Consider the following 20007-nt stretch of genomic DNA (forward strand, 5'->3'; position numbering starts at 1 on the left):
ATTAGTCAATGCTGCCTCACCACAAAGGAATGGAATTGACCTTTTAAAAACAAAACAAAACCAAACAAAACCCTACCATCTTTGCAGAAAACAAGTCTGAGGCTTGAGATGAAGCTAGGGATGGCATACCTGGAAGTAGCTGACCTAGTAGCTAAAGCCCATGATCACAGCGTTACTGCTTACGCCTCTGCTCTTTTTCTCTTTTCTCATAAGCAGTAATGCTGGAGATTATGGCCTTTAGTCGCCAGTGGTGGACTGGAAATCCAGCTTCATGGATATATTGAAATCACATTTCTCTCATTGTTTCTCCAACTGCAGTAAATAAAGTCTTTTGTTTGGTTATTGTGCTATATCGATCTCAAAATTATTTTTTAAAAAACTGATATCCACTAAGACTGTACCTTTATTTTTTTCTATTTTTTGAATTGGGGTTTTGCTCTGTCACCCAGGCTGGAGTGCAGTGGCTCAATCACGGCTCACTGCGGCCTCGGCCTCCTGGGCTCATGTGATCCTCCCATCTCAGCCTCCTGAGTTGCTGAGATTACAGGCATGAGCCACCTCAAATGTTACTTCAAAATGTTGACACCTTTTTCTGTTTCTGCTTAGCTCTTATTTGACCAACCCTCTTGCAGACAGGAACTATATACTCTGGATATAAGAAACAACTGTGACAGCATGGGAGAGCAACCATAGGCAGCCAGATTCTGGAGGGAGCTGTCATGAGAAGGAAGAGAACGGCACTGGGTGGGTCCCCACTTTTTAATGGCCATTAGTGAGAAGGCAGGTGCCAGTGTTACTGGCTTGAATAACCAGAGAAATGAGTTTGGAGCAACTACAGCTAGCAAAAAGGTAATCGGAAAAAAAGGAGAAATCCCAGAATGAAGACAGCCAGAGAAGGAGTGCTTCAAATTCTGAGTATATATTCTGCACAAATCTCTGCTGATCCTAGAAGCGTGCACACACAGTGCAGACTCCAAGCAGCCCAGCTAAGGCTAAAATAATTGAACAGAGATTTGCACTGCTGCTCACAGTGGAAAGAGGCTCTGCTACCTACCCATCAGCCACAATGTCTAGGATATAATCTAACATTTCTTGATATATTTAAAAAAAAAACCATAAAAATGTGACCCATTCTCAAGAGGAAAAAACAATTAAAGGAGGCTGATTCTAAAGATGACTCAGATGTTGAAATCAGCAAGAATTTAAAGGAAGCTATTATATTCAAGGGTATAAAAGAAAACTTATTCATAATGGATGAAATGATAGGAAATGTCAGCAGAGAAACAGAATACAAAAAAAAGAGCCAAACAAAAATTCTATTACCAAAAAATACAGTATATGAAGTAAAATCTCCATTGGATGAAGTGATCAGTAGGATGGGGATGACAGAAAAGGAGTTAGGGTACCTGAAGGTAAGTCAATAAAAATGATTCAATCTGAAGCGGGGAAGGTCAGGAATGGGGAGAGGAGGAAGAGGAAGGGGGAGAGAAGGTGACAACAAGAGCTTCTGGTACTCAGCCTGAAGGACACCATCAGAAGTCTTAACACACATGCGACTGGAATCTCAGAAGAAGAGAGGGAAAATAAAACAGAAAAATGTATCTGAAGAAATAATGATCTAAGTTTTTCTAAATTTTATAAAAGATATGTTTATAGATTCAAGAGGCTCAGCAAATCCTAAACACAATTGACATTAAGAAAACCACACCCAAGCACATCCTACTTAAATTGTTGAAAAATCAAAGAAACAAAATCATGGAAGCTGCCAGAGAAAAACACACACTGCATACAAAGTAACAATTGTATGGCCAGTGATTCTCATTAAACGTAACAGGGCAGAAGACAGTAAAAGAACATCTTTAAGGTGCTGGGAAAAAAAAAAAATTACAACTCTGTCAACCCAAAATTCCTATCAACAAAGTTAAGTTCAACTCATTTTTAGATAATATAAAACTAATAGAATTCACCACCAACTGATCTGCACCACAAGAAATGCTAAAAAAAATTATTCATCTGATGGGAAACCAAATGGAAATAAGCTCTTCAAGAAGAATGGAGCACCGTACGAAGTTAAATATAGAAGAGTGAGTTTCCTTACTTTATTTAAAATGGTATTTAAGATAAAAATCATAAACTAATTTTGTGGGGTTAATGGCATATGTGAATGTAACATACATGACAACTTCAGCATAATGGACCAAGGTGGTGGTGGTAAATGGACATTCCTGCTGGCAAAGTTTCTACATTTTATATGAAGTACAATGATTAACTCTAAGTAAACTATGAAAAGTTAAGATATATACTGTAATTCCCAGAGCAAGCACTAAAAACATAATACAAAAGGTATTGCTAAAATGCAAGTTTGAGAAAAAGGTTAAGGCAGAGAAAGAGAGGTGGATGTTAAGTTGTTGGTTTCAAAGTGCCAAATTGTGCACTTTGGCAAATTGTGCAAAGACAGAACTACGATAGGGACGTGTGGGTGAGAACCAATAAGGGGTAAGAATTATTGTTAGATATGAAGCAGCTAAGATATAATTTTCAGTAGAAACAATTTACATTTTACATTAAATTCCTATTAAATTCAGATTTGCAGTTTGTTTTTTATCACTGGGAAGACTGAGGGCCAAAACAGAATGCAAACAAAAAACTCCGAAAGTGCACATGCTGTGAACATTTTAACTGTACGTAGCTATAATTGTGAAACAGCTTACTCTTCTAGATAATATCTAGACCCAATAGGAGAGCAATGCAAAAAAAAAAAAAAAAAATACTGGTATAATGACTAAGGAGGAATTTAGACACCACCTTTGAAAGGAATTTTGGAAGCAAATACAAAATCACTTTAAAAAACACAGTAGTACAAGCAATTTCATGTCATTAATCAAACCTAGAACTCCTAATTTAAAGTTCGTGTTGTGGGATAAGTGAAGAATCCAAAACAGGTTAAACATGTTTAAGATGCTGTTCACAGATTAATATTTTAAAATTCATCTCTCTATAATACATCTGTAAAACATCAAAAAGATGTGCTTGGTATTTGGTAACAAGTATCTTGGTATTCTTATTATCTGAATAATAAGAATTATCTGAATAATAAGAATAGTTAACACTCATTCAAATCTCACAAGAACCCTAGAAAGTAGCTACTGAGTAGAAAGAGTACCACACTTTTTAGAAAAGTAGAGAAACAAGGCTGGGCGCGGTGGCTCACGCCTGTAATCCCAGCACTTTGGGAGGCCCAGGAGGGTTGATCACTTGAGGTCAGGAGTTAAGGACCAGCCTGGCCAACATGGCGAAACCCTGTCTCTACTAAAAATACAAAAAAAAGTAGCCCGGCACAGTGGTGCGCGCCTGTAATCTCAGCTACTCAGCAGGGTGAGGCAAGAGAATTGCTTGAACCAGGGAGGTGGAGGTTGCAGTGAGCAGAGATTGCGCCACAGCACACCAGCCTAGATGACAGTGTGAGACTCCGTCTCAAAAAAAAAAAAAAAAAGTAGATAAAAGTTAAAGATGTTCCCCAAGGATATTAAGTGGTGGGGCCAGGATTCAAAGTGAGAGCTGTCATTCCAAAGCTCATAATTTTGCACGATTCTGTTACTGGTTACCTTAAAATTAAATACAAATAACTATATATTTTTAAGGATGTCTAACTATAACTGATAACTCTTATGTACTCTAAGATCGCCAGGTCCCTTCTGGATTTTCAGGAAAAGCTTTGTTGTTACTAGTACCTGCTTCTAAATTAGCTAACACAGTGTGTGTGCTTACCATGAGCAATGGACATGGATTATTTATTTATATGTTTGTTTGAGACAGAGTTTCACTCTTGTTACCCAGGCTGGAGTACAGTGACACGATCTCGGCTCACTGCAACCTCTGCCTCCTAGGTTCATGCGATTCTCCTGCCTTAGCCTCCTGACTAGCTGGGATTCACAGGCATCTGCCACCACACCCAGCTATTTTTTTGTATTTTTAGTAGAGGCAGGGTTTCACCATGTTGGCCAGGCTGGTCTTGAACTCCCGACCTCAGGTGATCCACCTGCCTCGGCCTCCCAAAATGCTGAGATTACAAGTGTGAGCCACTGCACCCGGCCAGATTATTTATTTAATCTTGAGAATATGGGTAGTATTTGTGATCTTGCTCTTACAAGGGAGGCTTAGTAACTTGCTCAAGGCCATATAATCTTTTAAACATTCTTTGAAAAATTTATACATGCACACATGCCCATTTACTCTCAAGGTGTTGCTATAATAGCTTGAAATGGCAGTCTCACAGATCAACTGAAATAGTTTGTGTTCCTTAGATGCCTTGCAACTTCACTTAGGTATGATACTGAGAAGCGATATGAAAAAAAAAGTAAGAAAATCTGTCTGCACCCATGCTGAGCTAAGCTATAACCCTTACCAAACACTCTCCCAAAGGCTGGTTTTGTTTGATAAAGTTAAGAAGCAAAACATGACAGCACATGGTTAGGACAAATAACTAAAAACCGAAAACCAAAGAAACACGCACACATAAAATCAAAAACAAAAACTCCCAACACCCCCCAGCTGGAGTGAAAGCTCTATATACAAGCGGTTCCCAGCAGGCTCTCTGGATGACACCGTGCCATGGTTTGGCTCTGATCTGCTTGAAGTCAACTCTGGGTGACTTGTTCAAAACTCCCAAACCGGTTCCCCACTGTATGTGAAATTATTGTGTTCCACAGAAGCAAAATACAACACACTCAAAATATGCCAATGAAACAAGTAAAACCAGTAAGAAAATACTTTGAAAGTACACAAGGAAGCCATGTCCCCCTCAAAGCCCGTGGGTAGGGCCTCTGTGCATCTGCTAGTGATGCTGCCATTCCTTTAAAGGACTTTGGTTGATACTCAAACAATGTAAGAAAACAAGCTGCAGGAATTCTCTGTAACAATATTTTTTTTCTTTCTTTTTCCTTTTTAACTAACCAATATTAACAACCTGCTCACCAGTCCAAATCATAAGATGGCAGGCACACTTAATGACTTCTAGCCTATAAACATCAAGGCAGTTAGTAGAGCATGACGGCTCATAGCTCAAGCTCTGGACTCAGGTGGACCTAGCTTGAATTTCAGTTCTGTGTCCTTCTATCAGGTGCCTAACCACACAGTTGCAGTCTCCTCATCATCGTAAACTGACGATGAAGATACTACCTATATGTAGTATGTCCCTGGACTGTGAGGATTAAGGTGAAATAGTGTATCAAAGTTCATGGCACAATGCCTGCCAACAGAGATTGCTCTATAACTACTAGTTATTTCAATGTTATAACTAGAAGAGCTAACTGCAGAGGATGGAGACTTGCTATCAATGCACATGGTACTGGTTCTAAAAATATTCCTAAAGAGCTCAATGATGGAAGACCAGTTCAAAATCATGGACTGCTTTCCAAGGTGATACTTACAAGACTGGTGTTCTTTAGAACATAAAGCCTCAGGTAAATCTGTTTACACACCACTTACTATATCCTCTACTTCACAGAGCAATATTCTTGACAGCCCCAAATTAGAAGTATACAAATTTCCACCAACAGTGGAATAAACTATAGGATATTCACAAATGGAACACTATACAACAATGAGAATTGAGTATAACTACATGAATAATATGGATTAATCCCACAAACTGTTGAGTAAAATAAATTATATATATAAAGTAAGTACTGACTGATACCATTTACATCATGTTCAAAAACAGCAGAACCAATCTATGGTCAAGATAGAGGTTACCCTTGGAGGGTGAACAGTGATTAGAAAGGGGCATGTGGAAGATTTCTGGGGTGCTGGTAGTATTTTCATTTTGGATGCTGGTGACAGACTGTATCCAACTGGTGGAAATTCAGTAAGCTGTCACTTCTTGGTGTTTATTAAACATCAATAAAAAGTTTTAAAATATACAAAAATCATAACACAAAATTTTAAAGTGATAATTTTGTTTACTGCCCTAATTTGCCTAAAATATATTTAAGAATTTTAACATTAACCTAAAATATTTTTCTAATCTGAGATAAAGCTGATGTTCTTTTTTAAAATAGTGGTACCAGCACCTTAGTCAAGAAGAGTACTGTTGGGACATATTATTTTTGAACATACCTGCCAAAAGGCAAATACTAAAGCTGTTTATTATGGTTTCCCTGTCATAGTACCTAATAAACAATTAACTGAAGTAACCAGGAATCAAATGCCTTTTTTTTTTTTTTTTTTTTTTGGAGACAAAGTCTCACTCTTGTCTCCCAGGCTGGCGCAATACCAGCTCACTGCAACCTCTGCCTCCCCAGGTTCAAGTGACTCTCTTGCCTCAGCCTCTTGAATAGCTGGGATTACAGGTGTCTGCCACCACGCCCGGCTAATTTTTGTATTTTTAGTAGAGACGGGGTTTCACCATGTTGGCCAGGTTTGTTTCGAACTCCTGACCTCAGGTGATCCACCTGCCTCGGCCTCCCAAACTGCTGGGATTACAGGCGTGAGCCACCGCGCCCAGCTAAATGATTTTTCACTCAAAAAATATTTAGTGTGCTCTTATAACCTGACAGTCACAAAGCACAAAAATGCTAGAGTACGCATTATAAGAAAATTTCACTGTTGATCAATTAAAAGTATTCCTATTGAGGAGTTTTTTATACTTGATAATAGGCCACTGGCAGGTTAATCTCATTCTACTTCTCAATGAATTCATACCTATGAATAAGTAAACAGGATGTAGTAAGGACAGGTTCCTTGAGTCACAGACATCACCTCATCAATGTATGACCAAGGTGATTTTCCTATGAGTTTGCCCAACAAGTTCCATACCAAAAATCACTTCTCAACTAATACAGTCAAAAACAAATACACAAGGCTGGGCATGGTGGCTCATGCCTGTAATCTCAGTACTTTGGAAGGCTAAGGTGGGTGGATTGCTTGAGCTCAGGAGTTTGAGACCAGCCTGGGCAACATGGTGAAACCCCATCTCTACCAAAAATACAAAAAATTAGCTGGGTGTGGTGGTGTGGAGTGCATGCCTGTAGTCCCAGCTACTCAGGAAGCTAAGGTGAGAGAATCACTTGAGCATGGGAGGTGGAGGTTGCAGGCAGTGGCGATGGTGCCACTGCACTCTAGCCTGGGCAACAGAGGAGACCCCGCCTCAACAAAATAAAATACACACGCATACACTCCAGTTAAAGATGAGGGGAATCCCACAGTAATTTGAGTCTACTTGCAAATATTCTTTCAAGGTAGGGAAGGAGAATTCTTTCGAGGTCGAGAAGAAGAATGGGATTTGGGAAACATTTTTAACTACCATAATTTTAATTACCAAAGGGCTATCCAAACTTATTATTTCTTTGTTAAAATCCTGGAAATAATAAAAATTTTGAAAAAAATTAATAACCTATTTAGTTATTGTGATACACTGTTATATGTAAATGTCCAAGTAAGCAATTATATTATATAGTTACATTTTATAACATAAAATGGTGGCCTATTTGGTAGCCCAACTGTATATGTTCAAAACGCAAAGTTAAACACCATTTCTAAAACAGAACAATGCAGAATGAATGAATGCTCAATTATCTGTGCTAGTAGAATATAAGAAGATATCCATAAATTATACTACAGGTACATATTTAAAGTAATTATATGTAGTTCTAAAAATATGTATTGGATACTTTTTGGAGATAATTTACCTCAGTGGAGCATTCCTTAGTATTAAGAATCACTCATATGTTCTAAGCCTTGAATTCAGTGCCTGGGTGACCCTTCCTGTATCTAGCTAGCTAGGCTCCTGGCCTGGAGGTTTGGGCAACACCAAGGTGAGTATGACCATCCCTGTCCTCAAGGAGCTTCAGTCTAGTAGGGGATGAGACATACTAGACTGTGAGCTCCTCGAGGGCAGGAAAAGTGTTTTAGTCATCTTTGCCCCAGTGACTAGCACCAGGCTCAGCTACTGTAGGTGCTCAACAGTGTTTATCGAACTGAATTGAACACGGGTTGCAGCCATCTATGGCAGCAAAGGGTAAGCCTGACAAGAAGAACAAAGAGCTTTGGAGACTCAGAGGGTGAAGGCTAGTCAGCTGTGAAGTCACAGAAGACCCAGTGCGTGAAAGAAGCCGAGAAAGATGGGTAAGATCTCCCCAAGTGAAGAAGGAGGCATTCTGGGCTGAGAGGAGGGTTAGTTTAGCTACCGTGTGTGAAAGGGATGAGAAGACAATCTCAGGCCATAATGAAATGAGGCCTAAATGTTACTGTGGAAGCCTTTACCCAAACATAAAAGGTGACAAAACCCCACTGAAAGTTGTTTTGACCAGCAGAGTTATTTTTCCAGTGACAGTTCAGGAAGACTGACTAAGCTGGTCATGCCAGACAGATGGGAGAAGAGCGCGGGATGGAGGGTGGGGGGGTAGGCACAAGGAGTGAAGCATGACTCCAAGATGGTGTCGAAGATAAAGGCACTATTCCAACCTGGAGGAAGTGAGGAGGAAGGGCTGGCTTAGAGGAGAATGTAACAGCTTTGCTTTCTGGATAAACATGATGCCCAGTCAGCAATTTAAAATGTAGGTTTGGGACTTGAGAAAAGGGCAGGACCAGAACTACAGACAGACAGAGGTGAGAGGCAAAGCCTTGTGAATGGGTCAGACATCCAGGAAGAGTAATGAGACAAAATGGGAGAAAATAAGAGGCTGAAAACAGAAATTCGGTGAATACTCATAGTAAAGGTGGAGAGATGGCCAGTCAGTGAGGTAGAAAGAGATACCGGGGAGGTGGGGTGATAGAACTGGTATCAGAGAGGAACAATGTCAAGGACAGAATCTGTCAAATCCTGAGGAAAGATCAAGGAGGAACAAATAGGAGCAAAACAACATGCAATAAAGCACGTCCAAAAGCCAGCTGTAAAAGTGGGAAAATAGGCGTGAAGTTATATGAGAATTAATGAAGGAACTGAAGAGTTTTGGCTTGAAGAAACTAAGAGGAGGTAAGGAAGCCGTTTAGAATTACCCTGAAGGCCTATCGTGTGAAAGGCAGAGTAGGGTTGTTCTATGGGGCCTTGAAAAGTAGAACCAGGCCGGTACGTGAGAGTTATGGGGACCCAGACCAAGAGTGTGGCTGGTCTTTCCGATGTGGTGCTTACTGTATTGTAATAACCAGTGATACCTCGGTCTCCTCCACCAGACTTTAAACTCTCTGGGGGCAGGGATTGGGTCTTATTCACTGTTGAATCCACAGAACCTAGCTTAGAATAACAAAGGTGCTTAGCAAACATTTTCAGACTGGATGAATCCTTTCTGCTTCTACCTATAGGTCTTAATTCTTCTTTGAAATACTCTCCTTAAAAGGAATTCTGTCTAGCAAGTTGAACAGCTTGAACATGTGGTGAGAAGGCTGGGCTAGATGGTGAAAGGCCTGGACCCTGCAGTTGATGATTTTTAGGAAAAAGACTAAAAATACAGCATGAAAAACAAACCCATAAAAACTCACATAAAATGGAGGAAGTCCCCAAGTGTGAAAACAGGTGACGCAGCACACATTGAACCATGGTATTGTTTATATAATAAAGCTTCTCATGCCTATGTGTTATATCACAGTATCTTGTTTATTGCAGTATTAAATCTCATTCTAGATTCCAATTCAATTCAATTCAACAAATGTTTATTGAGCACTTATATGGTGCCAGGTTCTAAGCTTGGCACTGGGGCTACAGAAATCAGTAAGACACAATGATGCCCGCAAGAGCTCTGAGTGTAGCTGGGGACATGCGCAAGCAAACAAGAACCTCTCCAGGCCAGGCAACAGGGTAGAGTATGCACATGCTTCTCTGAGGGATTCAGCACACTAATGTTCCTGCGTGCTTCCTCCAGGGGTTTAGCAGTACCTGGCACAAAGTAGGAGCCACAAAATGGCACCTGAACAAGCAATGGATGTTTTAAATATAAAAACAGAAGTATTCAAAAGGTGGCAAAGGAGTAATGATCTCTTTCGGGGCAGGGTTGATTAGGAAGGCTTCCTGAAGCAGGTAACATCTGAGCTGGGTTCTGAAAACTGAATAAAAGTTTATAGGTGGCAAAGGTCAGGAAAGGGATTTCCGGGAGTGAAGACAGCATGTGAAAAGGCAGTGAGCTGTGTTAGGAGAATTGTAAGTAAGTATTGCTGGATCACAAAGTGTGAGGGAGATAGAGATGGGGTTTGTGGTAGATGAGATTAGTGAGGTAAGCAGGGACTAAATTATTACGGGTCTTGTAAGCCATGCTAAGTCAGAAGCTAGGGGAGAGAGATTTGACCATAATTGGAGCTTTATTAAAATTTTAAAGATATAATTTACTTAAGACTCTAGCAAGGTACAAAGAAATGCAAATCAATGTTAAAAGTAATTGCATTTGAACGAAAAATAGTTCGGCCTTAGACATACTGATATAATGACCTTAAAATGCTATTACTGCAAGGAGGAGAAGCAGCATAATCTGCCCCCACCCCCAGGCCCTCTCTCCCGCCAACTCCTACCTGAGCTGAGCTTTAAGTTCAGTAAACCTGGGCCGCCTGCTGGGGTCATAGGCCCAGCATTTCGTCATAAGGCTGTAGAGGGTAGGAGGACAATTTGGAGGCATTGGTAATCTTTCCCCATTTTCAATTCGACCGATTACATCATTGTTCTTCACTCCTTGAAAAGGCTTCACACCATGCATCAGTATCTCCCACATACACACACCTGTCAAGTGGGAATGAAAACACAACAGTGAGCTCAGTATGAAGAGTGTAACTCCTAGGTTCCAGGAATATCGTTCTTCTAGGCACTAGAGTACCAGCTGGGAGGTAATGGGCAAATTATCTACCAAAGCAGCATTATATTAACTCTAGTATAAAATAACCTAATGATTTAACATGATGTAAATAATGAAATGTTAAATTATTATCAAGAAAAATGCTGTAATTTTTCTCAGAGGTTTATTTTTCTAGAAATCCTCTATTAGAAAATCGCCCACTAGCTACAGTGGTACTCTGTGGCTTAATGAAGTAGTTCAAAAAATGCTGAATTTTAATCCGCCCCACTTCGGTCTCACCTATTTATAATTAGAGCAGCTGACCTGAGGTCCAATAAAGAAAATCCTAGTATAAGTCTTACGCTTTTGGAAAACTCAGATTCCTTAAAATGCTTCCCTTAACAAGGTTGGCCTCTTCTTGTTTAGAGTGCATAAAGGCATCATTATCTGGTTTATTCATGGACTGGTCACTGTTTTCCCCCAGGAAAGATGTGAACTTCTTTGGGCTTCAAGTCATCTTGTCTATAAATGCCATAGTGTGACTGCAAAAAGTTTATCTGCACTCTACCCTTGGGAAATACAATACTTTATCAGTATCTTCTGAATAATCCTTAAAAATTCACCTTTAAGATGGGATAAAGGAAATGTAGTACATATATGCCATGGAATACTATGCAGGCATAAAAGAAGGAAATCATGTCCTTTGCAGCACCATGGAAACAACTGAAAGCCATTTATCCGAAGTGAATTAATGCAGAAACAGAAAGCCAAACACTGCATGTTCTCACTTATAAGTGGGATCTAAACCCTGAATACATATGGACATGAAGATGGGAACAACAGACACCAGGGAATAAAAGAGCAGGGAGGGAAGGAGGTGGGTAACGGTTGAAAAACTACCCATTGGGTACTATGTTCACTATTTGGGTGATAGGTTCAATTGAAACCCAAACCTCAGGACTGTGCAACATATCCATGTAACAAACCTGCACATGGACTCTCTGAATCTAAAATTCAAAAAAAAAAAAAAAAAATTAAAAAATTCACCTTTAAAACAAACAAGAAACCTAAAACTAGCAATGAACATATAATGCAATGGAAAAGAAATGGAGAGAAAATGGCGTAAAGGATGGATGTTTTCTCCTAGTGCCTTATCATCACTGCTCTGCGCTCGGCTATTCTGGGCTTCTTGCTACCTGTGGAACACGCCAAAAACATCCCTTTACCTTCCTCACAAGCTCTCTTCTTTGTAGGTACATTTGTAATGTAGTCCTTTATAATGCTTTTCCTGTGGGAAAAGTTTTTGTCATTTCAAATCTACTTCTATCACAAAACAATGTACAACTGATGACTTGAAGAAAGGAGCTGTGACTTTATTTTTGCATCTTTAGAGCCTAGAATGAAATCTGCCTCAAAAGAAGCAAAGCATATTATCATCTTGATGTGAATTAGATTCTGAACTTAGCCAAGAATCCAAGTTCAATGTAAAGAGTATCTGACAAAAAAATGCCTTAGTGCTGCTTTTCTCACCAGAAGTTACAACAATATCAGTAGTAGCAACACTGGATATAATTTCTTGAGAACTTAATGTGTTCCTGGCACACTTCTTAGAAATTTTACAAATATATATATTTTCGAGACAAAGTCTGCATCACAGCTCATTGCAGCCTCCACTTCCCAGGCTCAAGTGATCCTCCCACCTCAGCCTCCTGAGTAGCTGAAACTATCAGCATGTGCCACCCAAACCAGCTAATTTTTGTATTTTTTGTAGAGATGGGATCTTGCTAAGTTGTCCAGGCTGGTCTTGAACTCCTGGATTAAAGTGATCCTCCCTCCTTGGCCTCCCAAAGTACTAGCATTACAGGCATGAGCCACCGTGCCCAGTCTCATATATTACCCTTAATCGTCACAGTAACCTTATGTTTCTTTAAATATTGCATTTTACCACATTTGACAAAAATCACATCTACTGATTATAGGAAAGTTTATTAGCTTATAAGACCAAAAAAGGGAGGAGAATGTTGAAAACTAAAGTTTGATACAATTCTTTCTTCCCTCTTAGAATTTTTATTTTATTCTTACCAAAAGAGGTCTTTTAAAGTCATTCAGACATTACAGTAACAACAATATTAAAAAACAAACTCTACTTGAGTGAAAGCAAGGACAACTACATTAAAAATTGCCTCCAATTATTACCAACTGTAAAATGCCACTGATTTCAAGACTCAGTTCCAGAAATGTTAACAAGTAAAAAAATAGGCATCTTAGAAGTTTTGAAACATGAAATTTCTCTGAAAGGATAAGTTACTTGCTCTGTGGATTACACAGATAATAATCAAGGCCTTGGGATTTGAATACACATCAATTGGACTCCAGAGCTTTTTCTAATCATGTCATGCCATATCCTGTTCTATTTGAAAGTTCTTTCCTTTACCTAGTTATCTATCGGGGCATTAAATGATGATTAAGAATCAACAGTAAGTAAACAGAAGAAAAAAAAACACATACTTGATCAAGTTATTTTTATTTATAGGAGAAAAAAGGTACATAATCTTAACAGGGCATCTCCTCCAAAGTAGTTTCCAATTTAGCAGAGATAACATGTCCACAAGTCTATTCACAGGATCAACATGAGTGTTATGACAAAGAGAGAAAGTGTAGGAAATGTACAGAAAGGAAGAAGGCTTCAAGGACATTTAAGGTGGACCTTGAGGGTTAGGTAGGATTTCAACTGGAAGAAGAAGGTATCAGGATAAGGCATTCTGGGTAGAAGGAATAACACCAAGAAAAATGGAGAGTAGAGTGGAGGGAAGTGCCATTCATGTTAAAAATAGTGAGTAATTTAAAAATTTGGATAAAGTAGTTTAAACAAGTAGCAAAGAATAAATGAGAGCCACACTTCTACACCAGCTAGAAGGAATTGCAATAACCACAGAGCAGGAGAATGATGACCTTGCAGCAGGTGGGGAGGAACAAATGAGATTATCAAAAAAGCAGAAGCTACAGAAGACAAAGGATCAAACTTCCAAGTCTCGAGATAGGTCAGGAAGGAGGCTGGACTCCAGAATAAGGAGGCTGGACTCCAGAATAAAGAGACAAGGTAGAATTTTAGATACTTCTGGGTTGGAGGGGCCAAGTGTTTACTGTTTAATGTTATTCATATGAAGGGAACGAATGAGATGGCAAAGGGAGAGAGAGAAAAGAAAGAAGGAAATAAGCAAAATATCCCCCTGTGAGGAAAGAAGAGACAGCAAAGGGGAACAAAAAGGAAGAGTGATGGAAGGAGCTGGGCAATCAGAACTGTGGACCCTTACGGAAGCTGTGCCCAGAAGCTGACGCACAGCAGATGTCAGGCTATTTACTGTCAAATGAACCAAAAGAAGTCTGATGAGGAAATGATCAGGTTAGGGAAGGCAATTCAACCTACATATTCCAAAAAGAGATTTTTTTCTTTGTATAACACATGAAATATAATTTTTAAAGAATACAAAACTTTTAAGAATACTCACCAAACATCCATACGTCACTAGCTGAGGTAAAACGTCGAAAATTGATTGACTCTGGAGCCATCCATTTAATAGGCAATTTTCCTTTGGAAGCTAGAAGATTAATTTTAGAAAATAAATTTTCCTTGTTATCTGCTTAAGAATCTAACAGAGCTAGCTGAGATTTTCAGTATCAAAGGAAAAAGCTTTAACTATTTGAACCCTTGAGCCTTCCATTTCTTTGGGAGAACTACTTTTCATTTCCTTGATGTTTTGAGGTCACTTAGGGGTGACGAATAGTTAGATGGTAGATAAATAAAATACCAATGTCCTTCCCTCTATAGAGAGGCAAAGAACAGGGAGGGAGAGCAAACCTCAGTTTACCAGGGGTTTAGGTGCAGGTATTAGGTGCAGCTCCATTATATAAGATTCCACAATTTACAGAAGAGATCCTTATCTGTAGGTTAGAATGCTTGCTATACACATGCCCTGCTAATAATAAATAATACATAGTCGATCCTCACTGGTGGTAGTTATGTTATATAAAGTTGTTGCAAACACAGAACCCCTGCTCTCAGGAGAAATATGCACACATATATTCGTATCTCACATAGATTACAATCTTCACTCACAAAACAACTCATTCTGGTAGGTTCTATTTCCTTTAGAAAAGGAGGCTCAGATGTGTTAAGTGACTTGCCCAAGGCTGCCCCACTAACAGGTGCCAGAGTTGGGATTCAAACCTCTCCAACCACCAGAGCCTGAGCTGCTGGCTCTGCCCTGTGCCGTCCCCTCCCAGCCCTGACCCTGTCTTCCCTCCTCTGGCTGCGACAGGAGGGAGAGACTGCGGCCTTGCTGAATCTCAGCTGCATATATGGGTATTAGGGAATACTCAATTTTTTTGTTGCTTTGTGCATGTCCTCAAATGACTATGAAAGCACCTTGAGTACTGATTTTGGGAATTACAAACATATGTTAGCCACTAGGTGAATGCACCAGTGCAGACTCCACAAATAATCAGGCAAGTGAAGAGCAGGAAGGGGCAATGGGATGAGAAGGACTTCTCTATGGAAGACTGAAATCAGCTCCCTTTTCAAGCCTAAACGTTTTCTTTGTGCCACAAAGGCAAACCACTCAAAACCTTAGTAAACATTTCCTCAACTGCTGAGTTCTCAAGATGAACAATCCTGAGTCCTTTTTTTTCAAGGAATGCTCATTCTAAAAGGCAGACAGAAGTATACTCAAATTTGGTACAAGGTGTAACACAGATAGTGAATACACGCCAAGTGTCCTGAAAGCAGAGAGGAAATAATGACTGACAGGATGACCAGGGAAGGCTGCAGGGAGAGGATATAAGAGGAGAAGGGGTTGGTCAAGGAAGCAGGGCACAGGAACAGCACCCTGATTCAGAAGAGCATGGAGCATGAGTGGCTGGGCTCTGCCAGCATGTCAAGGGTCTGGACTTTCTTCTGTAAGCAATGAGTTGCCTCTGAAGACTATTAGAATTCCTAGAAAGAGGAGCATTTTGAAGAATCTCTAACCTTTTGGAGTTTGTACTTATTTCTATAGCCTAATGGAATGTATACTTATTAACCTTTCTGAGAAGATATCTGTGTGAATTTGTCAATTGCCTGTTTAAAATGTTGTTCAAATGATATGAAAATTTGGACATCATACTACTTGGAATTTAGCTCTTTATTGGAATTCTAGGACTTGGGACAGTTAAGATTGAAGCTGGATATAAAATGTATTTAGAAATAATGAAAAGTTGACTTCGTCTTTTTTAAGTTAAATGACTAAATAATTAAAATGAATAAACAACTGATTTTCTTTTCATATATCAAAGGATCATTTAAAAATAGCGACAGGTAGCTGGGCACAGTGGCTCATGCCTGTAATCCCAGCACTTTGGGAGGCCAAGGTGGGAAGATCGCTTGAGCCCATGAGTTCAAGACCAATCTGGGCAACAAAATGAGATCTCATCTCTACAAAAAAATCAAAAAATTAGCTGGGCATGGTGGCGTGTGCCTGTGGTTCCAGCTACTCAGGAGGCTGAGGCAGGAGGATGACTTGAGCCCAGGAGGTTGAGGCTGCAGTGACTTGTGCTCATGCCACTGCACTCCAGCCTGGGTGACAGAACGAGACCCTGTCTTAAAAGGTCAGGAGATCGAGACCATCCTGGCTAACACAGTGAAACTCCGTCTCTACTAAAAATACAAAAAATTAGCTGGGTATGGTGGCGGGCGCCTGTAGTCCCAGCTACTCAGGAGGCTGTGGCAGGAGAATGGCATGAACTTGGCAGGTGGAGCTTGCAGCGAGCCCAGATAGCGCCACTGCACTCCAGCCTGGGCGACAGAGTGAGACTCTGTCTCAAAAAAAAAAAATAAATAAATAAATAAAAAAAATTAAGAATTAAAAATGAATTTAAAAAATAAAATAGTGGCAGGCAATAATATACAGAAGATATATGGAAAGAGAATAGCTATAAGATTAAAATAAGAGACTAGCTTTGCATGTAAAAATCTGGGCTCATTTTGTTGCAATATAAAAATCAAATACCCTAAGAAAGAAACTGGCCTTTGTAAAATGGTAGTCATAATTAGTAGTATTAATAGCACAATATGGATTTATCTAAACCTTAGCTAAAGTTCTAGGAATATGAAAACATTATTCAGAAAAATATTAGTTCAGTAATAATTTGAAGAACCAATTCAATATGATTCCAAGATTGGCAAAATTAAAGACAACTGACATGAGCTAGATTTCAGTTAAAAAAACTAATGGAGGCTGGACATGATGGTTCATGCCTGAAATCCCGCACTTTGTGAGGCGGAGGCAGGAGAATAGCTTCAGCCCAGGAGTTTGATCAAAGACCAGCCTAGGCAACATGGCGAAACCCCATCTCTACAAAAAATTAGCCAGGCATGGTGGCACATGCCTGTAGTACCAGCAATTTGGGAGGCTAAGGTGGGCGGACTGCTTGAGCTCAGGAGGTCGAGGCTGTAGTGAGCCATGTTTGCACCACTGCACTCCAGCCTGAGTGACAATGCGAGACCCTGTCTCAAAACAAGCAAACAAACAAAAATCCCACCAAACTAATAGATCCAAGGTGCTGGAGTTAGCAGCCTGCATATTTTTCAGTCAGATCCCCTTCACTGAGGCAATCAATACAACCAGCCGCATCTGGTGTAAGATGATGGTGTGTCTACTGATTGAAAGACATTGGAGCTGATTTGAATTTCTGGCTATTACAAACACAACTGCAATGAACATTTGAGTATGGTTTTGTGTACAAGTTTTCGTTTCTTCAGAAGAAATGTCCAGACGTGCAATTCCTGGGTCATATAATACTTGTATGCTTAATTTTTAAAGAATTTGCCAAACTCTCTTCCAGAATGCCTCTACCATTTTACATTCCCAGCAGCAATTTAGTTTCTCTGCATCTTTGCCAACATATTCTTTAACAACTGACAGGTATGTACTGTAATCCCACTGTGTTCTTAATTTGCATTTTCCTAATGGACCCAGATGTGGAACATCTGCATCTTCACATGCTTATGTGCAATCCATATATCCTCTTCAATGAAATGTCTCTTCCTATTTTTTTGCCCATTTCTAAGTGCATTATTTGTGTCGTTTTTTACCAAGTTTTAAGAGTTCCTTTTATATTCTAGATAATAGCTTTTTCAGATACGTGGCTGGCACACATCTTCTCCTACTCTGCAGCTTCTCTTTTCATCCTTTTAACGGGGTCTTTGGCAGAACAAAAATTTATAATTTTTATGAGGTTCAGTTTATCAACTTTTTCCTTTTATGAATCCTGGCTTCTGGTGTCAAGTCTAAGGATCCCTGGCCTAGCCCTAGATGCCAAATATTTACTCTTGTGTTTTTTTCTAAAAATTTATTATTTTGTAATTAAGTCTATAATCCATTCCGAGTTAATCTGAAATGGGATTCAGAGGTTTAAATTGAGGTCTATGTTTTGCCTAAGGAAGTCCAACTGCTCTAGCACCATTATTGAGAAGGCTGTCGCTTCCTCCATTTAGCTGATTTTATATCTCTGTCAAAGATCAGGTGAGCATATTAGAACACACTGTTTTTAGAAATACATTAAAGACTCCAAGCCTATTTCTTAGGTACTACTCTGATTTCTTACCTTTGTAGTAAGTACTATCTTCCATATATCGGGATAATCCAAAGTCTCCTAATTTTACACAATCATTTGAGGACACCAGAACATTCCGAGCAGCAATGTCCCTGATAAAGAATAATTTGTGACAATAAGACTTAAAATAAGAAAAACAAACCTACAAGCTCATATATAAAGACATACCAATAGGCACTTTGAAAGACAGCTTATATACAATGCGAGCAGATTACATGATATTTATTATAGGATATATATAATAAATCTCATATATACACACACACAAAATCTACTTCACATATATTCTTTTTGCCAGATATTTACCCATTAATACAATGATTATTCTGAATGACAGCAAAGTATATTCTAAAATAATGAAAATCCTTATTACTGTTCATAAAACCATATTACCAACTGCATTAACTGGCGGACAGTGATATACAACTGGGGCCTATAACACTGCTATTCCTAAAGAGATATCATTAAATAAAAGTTGCCTTCTGAAAACTTGTAAATGATTTTGCTGATGCAGTTTATTTTTTTAGATACTTAGTTTTTATTTCTTTTCTTTTTTTTTTTTTTTTTTTTTGAGACAGAGTCTCGCTCTGTTGCCCAGGCTGGAGTGCAGTGGCACAATCTTGGCTCACTGCAAGCTCCGCCTCCTGGGTTCATGCCATTCTCCTGCCTCAGCCTCCCGAGTAGCTGGGACTACAGGCGCCCGCCACTACGCCCGGCTAATTTTTTGTATTTTTAGTAGAGATGGCGTTTCACTGTGTTAGCCAGGATGTTCTCGATCTCCTGACCTCGTGATCCGCCCGCCTCGGCCTCCCAAAGTGCTGGGATTACAGGCGTGAGCCACTGCACTCGGCCTATTTCTTTTTTTTTTTTTTGATGAAGTTTGTATTAATGCCGGATAACAAAAACACCAATTCTAATATGATACTTGGCAAACAAATTTTAAGGGTCTTTACTTGCATTCAAACAGAGACTCAGGCAATAAACAGAAATTCCGCAGAATGCCAACAGATGTCACTTCATAAGGTTGTGTTGTCCTGGAAAGTTCCAGGACAATATTTGTTTTAGAGACCACTTCCACATGTTCACTGCTCTGCTGCCAAGTACAGGTTCTCTATAGTGTTTGTGTAAGAGTAAGTGACCTGAAAGTGTTACAAATGTTTTAAACTCCACGTGTGTAAAAATCCTGTAAATGTGTATTAACAAGCCACGGCATCTCACTCTGATAGGACATAATGCAGCGTGACTTGCTATTAACTGTGTACAATAGATTCCTCCAATGGTATACAGAATACAATTTTGTAGAATTGGTACAAAACTGTAGCAAAGGGGACCCTGGATCCAAAAGGTCCGAAGAGGGTCCAAATGGGTCCCTGTTTCTTGATCACTACTTTTCAGAAGGGAACTTAACAGCTTTATGACTGTATCTTACCTGTGTACAAATCTTTTGCTCTCTAGATATGCAAGAGCTGTACTAAGCTGATAGGCATACAGGATCAAAGATGCTAGATCCAAACTGTATTTCCTTACTTGCAAAAATGACCTCAGCTTTTGGAACAATGACCAAAAGAAAAAAAAAAAAAGAATTAGTGACAGTGAATCGAAA

General features: G+C 39.4%; 1 protein-coding gene across 20 annotated transcripts in view; it reads right to left on the reverse strand.

Moving 5' to 3' along the window:
- PTK2 (protein tyrosine kinase 2) overlaps positions 1-20007 on the reverse strand; it is a 349963-nt gene that overhangs the window by 65772 nt on the left and 264184 nt on the right. For all 20 annotated transcript variants that reach the window (XM_063669126.1, XM_063669127.1, XM_063669125.1 and 17 more), the window contains 4 exons: positions 19834-19949; positions 18396-18496; positions 14264-14353; positions 10498-10702 (listed from right to left, as the gene is read on the reverse strand). In XM_063669126.1, coding sequence (XP_063525196.1) covers positions 10498-10702; positions 14264-14353; positions 18396-18496; positions 19834-19949 — 512 coding nt within the window. The remainder of the gene's footprint in view (positions 1-10497; positions 10703-14263; positions 14354-18395; positions 18497-19833; positions 19950-20007) is intronic.

Source organism: Pongo pygmaeus, chromosome 7 (genome assembly GCF_028885625.2).
Source record: "Pongo pygmaeus isolate AG05252 chromosome 7, NHGRI_mPonPyg2-v2.0_pri, whole genome shotgun sequence".
Lineage (NCBI taxonomy): Eukaryota > Metazoa > Chordata > Mammalia > Primates > Hominidae > Pongo > Pongo pygmaeus.